The sequence below is a fragment of the Syzygium oleosum genome, unplaced genomic scaffold (assembly GCF_021117445.2).
Source record: "Syzygium oleosum isolate NSW1041296 unplaced genomic scaffold, Sole_v2.1 Sole_v2.28, whole genome shotgun sequence".
Classification (NCBI taxonomy): domain Eukaryota; kingdom Viridiplantae; phylum Streptophyta; class Magnoliopsida; order Myrtales; family Myrtaceae; genus Syzygium; species Syzygium oleosum.
In genome coordinates, this window is record NW_026607512.1 from 1,387,085 (window position 1) to 1,392,656 (window position 5,572).

The 5,572-nt window shown below is 43.3% G+C and overlaps 1 protein-coding gene across 2 annotated transcripts; it reads left to right on the top strand.

Moving 5' to 3' along the window:
* The first annotated feature begins 321 nt into the window (after positions 1-321).
* LOC115675297 (uncharacterized) lies at positions 322-4,231 on the top strand. 2 transcript variants are annotated; one of them, XM_030597900.2, is made up of 2 exons: positions 322-479; positions 1,591-4,231. In XM_030597900.2, exon 2 carries the CDS (start codon positions 1,758-1,760, stop codon positions 3,690-3,692), a length of 1,935 nt encoding a protein of 644 aa, XP_030453760.1. In that variant the 5' UTR covers positions 322-479; positions 1,591-1,757; the 3' UTR covers positions 3,693-4,231. The 2 variants fall into 2 exon arrangements, with proteins under 2 accessions (XP_030453760.1, XP_056159619.1); XM_056303644.1 differs by lacking the exon at positions 322-479 and adding an exon at positions 514-755.
* The last annotated feature ends 1,341 nt before the right edge of the window (positions 4,232-5,572 follow it).

A 5,572-nucleotide genomic window follows, 5' to 3' on the forward strand; every position in this document is an offset into this window, starting at 1 on the left:
AGCACAGTACCTTTCGTAGTAAGGCTTCTCAATGCAGAATTCGGTTGTCTCGATAAACTTTCGGGCAGTCTTCCTCTGGCGACCTCAATGAAAACGATATCGGGTATCGAATTCCGAGTGGTGGGTGCATTTAAAGATACGCGGTCTTTGGACCTCTCTAGCCCCCTCCGATGATAAAAAAAAAAAAAATCTCCAAATCAGCATATACTCTCCGAAGGTTAAAAATTAACCATGGTTAAGCTTTTTCATGGCCTTAACACATGAACAGTGATGACCCAGCTTAACCAAGAGATGAGTAAAATACTAACCATACTCGTACCCCTCCTTTTTCATATGCCCATCGAGTACCCACTTTTCCTTCCATGTGCTGCTCGAGCCCGGTCAGACCAGCATCGTATGGATCGCTGGGGGCGCTGCTGATGCTGCCGGTGGTCTCAGATTCATATTCGCTCGCGCACGGAGGGCCTCCGCGATAATGGGTACCTGCTGGAACCTTAAAGCTTCCATTTTTACTCTTCCCCGAGAATGTAATCAGTGCGCGGAGCTGCTGCTGTGCTTAGCTGGGTCTGGCGGAGAGGAAATGTAGGGTTCCCTCTCCGACCCAGAAGTGGATTCCGCGGAATCCCGGAGAATTGGGTGGTCGTGTGGCGTGTTGGAGTTCTCGGTTTCTTGATGTTGCGATGCTTTTGTATTCGCGGCGCGGTTCTGGCCGTCTTGATTCCTTTCTTGGGTCGGATCTGGATCGTCACGGCTCGGTTAGATTTCGTCCGCGAAAGTTCATGCACCTTTTTTGGCTGGGAGAATTTGCTGACGTGGGTTTGACTCGCCGTGAATTATGTTGTCTGCGTGAAACCGGTTCTTCTTCCAGTCAATTTTGTTGCTGTCAATGTCGTGTTGTTTGCTGCTGTGGATGTTCTGTTCATTTGAATCTGGACCATTCTTTCATCTGTGAAATTAATCAAGTGAGACATACTCTCAGCGCATGTCTTCCCATCGTTGTATTCTCGATTCGTCAAATTTGATTCGTTTTTCTTTCCTCTTGAAGTCAGATCTCCATTGTTATTCACGGTTCTGGCATCTGCTCTGTAGGAAATCCCGCCTATACCTTAGTGTGGCCTAAGTTCCTCCAAGGAAGATTTTTTCTCCTGTACGAAAATCTCTAAGCCCGATAATTATACATGAATTGGAATGGTCGTCCGAGTGGGGTTTATGAAACTTTGTGTCTCCATCCTGTAATCTCAAGAATTGAAGATAACGCATGTGGAAATTGATTGTTGCACTGGATCGAATATGCTTCTTAGATAAACTTTGCGAAATTATTAGATATGAACTCGTGTTTTTTTCCTTTTCTTTGCGTTTGTTGTTTGCATGCCCTCATTCATGTGAAGTCACGGGCATGTCGTTTAGAAACATAGAGCATGTCAATAAGAGACATGCACATCCTAGCAGTTGAAGACCAGCTTCATTTTTTGTGAACAGGCCTTGGACAGGTGTTGACTGCAAGTAAAGGCAGTAATCCATTTGAATGTCTCTCTCTCCCTCAATCAAAGATATGCTCATCTGTTGATAGCTTTTTTTCCTCTTGGACAGGTCTTGAATTGAGGAAATTGCTGCCTTTCATTCTTGGAGTAAAAAGAGACATGGTTCAAAGAAGATCACTGTTCCACTTTAGTACGTAGTAACTTCTTCTGTGTAGGTAAAATCAGAGAGACTAGTGCAGCAAGAGAGAGCAACTTATCAAGACTCTGAGCAGACTGATGGAGTGCAACAAAGATGATGCAGTTAGGGCTAAAGAAATTGCTGATAGAAAGTTCATGGAAAGGGATTATGCTAGTGCAAAAAGGTTTGCTCTGAAGGCTCAGAGTTTATATCCTGGACTTGACGGCCTTACTCAGATGTTGACTATTTTCGATGTACATTTATGTGCGGAAAATAAGATAAGTGGGGAGGCAGACTGGTATGGCATTCTGGGCGTGAACCCTTGGGATAATGATGAGCTAATCAGGAAGCAGTACCGGAAACTTGCACTTATGCTACACCCCGATAAAAACAAGTCTTTAGGTGCCGATGGTGCATTTAAGCTGGTTTCCGAAGCATGGAGTCTATTATCAGATAAATCTAAAAGACTGGCCTACAACCAGAGGAGGAATTCGCGAGTTTCCGACCCGAAAACTCCTAGTACCAGCACTTTTCCATCAGCGGCACCCCATCGAAATGGGACCTATTATGATAACATCGGTTCGAATGTGAGGACGCAGCATACAAGTACTCGGGGGAACGCAACCTCTGTACCTGCTTGTCGGAAAGCTGATACATTTTGGACTATTTGCAGTAGATGCAAGACCCACTACGAATATCTCAGGATATATCTCAACCACAATCTCCTTTGCCCGAATTGTCATCAGGCTTTCTTTGCAGTGGAGAAGGCACCGCCTGCACATGTTTTTAAGTCATCAAACTTGCCTTATGACCAGATGCAACAGAACTCCAAGCATCGTGATGGTGGGAGTAACAAATCCGCTTCTGGAGTATCAGCTTCTACTGCTAGTCAAGGTCCGAGTAGGGTTCACCATCAGGTAGCTTCTGAAAGTGAGAGAAGTAACTTTTTTAGGAGGGAGGAATTTATTCATAAAGGAGAGAATCCATTGAAGAAAAGAAGAGTGGATGAACATCATTCCCATGTTTTTGGAGGTTCTGTAGTGAACGAGATGGATAGAATGTACTATTCTTCTGGTAAAAATAAGATGCCCTCCGAGAGAGAGTTGCCGTATCCGGAAGCACGACATATATTGATGGAGAAGGCACGAGTTGAGATCCGGAAGAAACTGAACGAGTGGTCCCCTGCAATTGAAGCAGATAAACCAGAGAAAAGGGTTGGACACGCTAAAGAGAGGAAAGGCATGCCTGAGGGTAAAGGAAAACAGGACGGCACTCGCATAGATTTGAGGAATGGTGAGGCTTTTGCTCCCTTGTCAATCAATGTTCCAGATTCTGATTTTCACAATTTTGATTTGGACCGCAGTGAAAGTTCCTTTGAAGTTGACCAAGTATGGGCTTCATATGATGATGATGATGGGATGCCTCGATTCTATGCTAAAATCCAGAAAGTTATCTCTCGGAAGCCATTTAAGATACAGATCAGTTGGCTCAACTCGAAAAGCAGTGACGAGTTTGGCCCCCTTGACTGGATAGGGTCTGGTTTCACCAAAACTTGCGGTGATTTTCGGGTTGGCAGGCCTGAAATTAATATGGCCCTTAATGCATTTTCACATAGGGTAGTCTGGACAAAAGGTTTACGCGGGGTCGTACACATACTTCCTAGGAAAGGGGAAATCTGGGCTCTTTACAGGAACTGGTCCTCCAACTGGAATGAGGACACGTCGGATGAAATTAGGCACAAGTACAATGTGGTGGAAGTTCTCGAGGACTATAATGAGGAACGAGGTGTGTGTGTTGCTCCTCTAATAAAGGTTGCTGGTTTCAGGACAGTGTTTCGTAGGCACATGGATCCGAAGGAAACGAAATGGGTCCCGAAAGAAGAAATGTTCAGCTTCTCTCATCAAGTTCCTCATCACATGCTCACCGGCCAAGAAGCTGCAAATGCTCCCAACGGGTGCCGGGAGCTGGACCCTGCTGCTATTCCTATAGAACTTCTTCAAGTGATAACGGAAACTGAAAAGATCACGTGCTAAGGCTGATGAAAGCAATGGTGAAGTGAAGTTTAAGGAGAATGAGAATGGTCCAGAAGATGAGGAGCGCAGGGTGGTGGAGATTAATGAAAAGCTGAGTATGGGAGATAGTGCTTTTGATCAAGAGGCGTAGGAAGCTGATGTAGAAATTGCTGGAGGCTCTCTCAATCGGAACATCAAGAAACCTATACACCAAGGTTAGAAAGTTTTTTGATTTTGTAAGTCTAACATGAAATATGAAGGACAGTCCTTTTTGTTTTTTGGAGGCCATAGTATTTCTAGAGCTGTCCTAGCCCAAAAGATTTTTTCTGGTTTCTTGTTGTATGACATGGTGAACACGACACGCGAATGACATAGGTTCGGGCACTGGCTTTGCATTCGGTGTTGTAGGAGCAGAACTGGAGAAACCATTTTAGATCGATTCTCGGTGTTAAAAGTCTCCGTATATAGTTGGTCATACATACTTTTTGACAGGATACATGAGTTTTGTTGGAACCTGTTGGAGCTGATGTGAAATGATTAACGCACTTTCTTTTCTAGCATTGATGCGATAACAGCCCACATACGTTTGGGCTGTTGTTCTTTTTTATCCTGTAGCTTTCTTCCACTCCACTGGAAAGGAAGAGAGTGAGTCGATTGAGATAGAAGGCGAGGTGACCACTTATATTTAAACTTCGCCCGACAAAGTTCTGCTTCCCACACGAGTGACCATGTTTTGATAGTTATGCAGGCATGTTTGCAGCCACAGCATGATCGACGGACTATTCTTTTACACTTAATCTATATACATTTCCTTTTGCTCGCCGGTACCGTTTGCATACATACATACTTGTTTAGATGGTAGAATTGGGTTTCTCTTTGCTTCAGAGTGAAATTATGCCTTTTTAGTAAGATGGGCAAAGCTCGGGAAACACCCTTAGGAAGATGGATGGCATGTGGTTTAGACTGGTGTGTCAATGCCAACACAGAGGGTGAAAGATGATGGTTCAAAGGCCTGGGCCTGAAAACATGCATGGTCAAAAAGAATTCAGCAGAAAGGGAAAAAAAGAAACAAAAGTAAAAAAGAAAAAGATAGCCCATGGTCATCTCTTTTTATTATTGCTAATCGAACTAATGGATAATCTACTTTATGGGTATTGAATTGAATGAGATAAAGAGGGGTTTTGACCCTTTTGAGCTTCAAACAAAAGGGCAAAACAGAGAGCATCAAACCAACAATCTGGAGACTCCCATAAGGTTTTTTGGGGGGAAATTTGTCCAAAGAGTCTGCGCTTTTGTTAATTTAATCATAAATCTTTTCACGTTTTTTCAACGGAGTCAATCTGAATAATGTTGACTGAAAATCACTTACGTGGACACGAGTCGTATAGGATACCCGGTTTTGGGTTTTGGGACATTCGCTGATAGAGTGAGATGTAAGTAAGGCCTCCTTATTAATTACGGACCATCCATGGGCCTGAGAAGCTCTAAGAAGAAACAGTTCAATAAATGTCTTAATCAGAGAGAGAGAGAGAGAGAGAATTGAGCAGAAGTATATTCCCTCCCAAATGCTTATCCGCCATATTATAACGGGAGATTTTTTCACCCTTGCTGAGCTGAACCCACTGTGGATGTCGGGTAGGTACCAAAAGTTCATCTCACCCAGTCTCGATTGTTTTTTATTGGGTTGAGGATTGAAATATTTGGATCTTAAAGAAACGAACACTAGGAAAGGACACTATAAATGCGTTATGATGCTCCCTTTGATGTCATAATATTTCGATCAATCAGCTGAATTCTTTAATATTTTAATATATCGCTTGAGTGTTATAACTTTTAAACAACATTTGTCACACGAGTGCTTTTAATGCTGCGTCGGAATTTCTAGCAAAAGAAATCGCCGC

Coding starts and splice junctions, on each gene's coding strand:
- LOC115675297 (XM_030597900.2), top strand. CDS start 1,758: ATGGAGTGCAACAAAGATGATGCAGTTAGGGCTAAAGAAATTGCTGAT.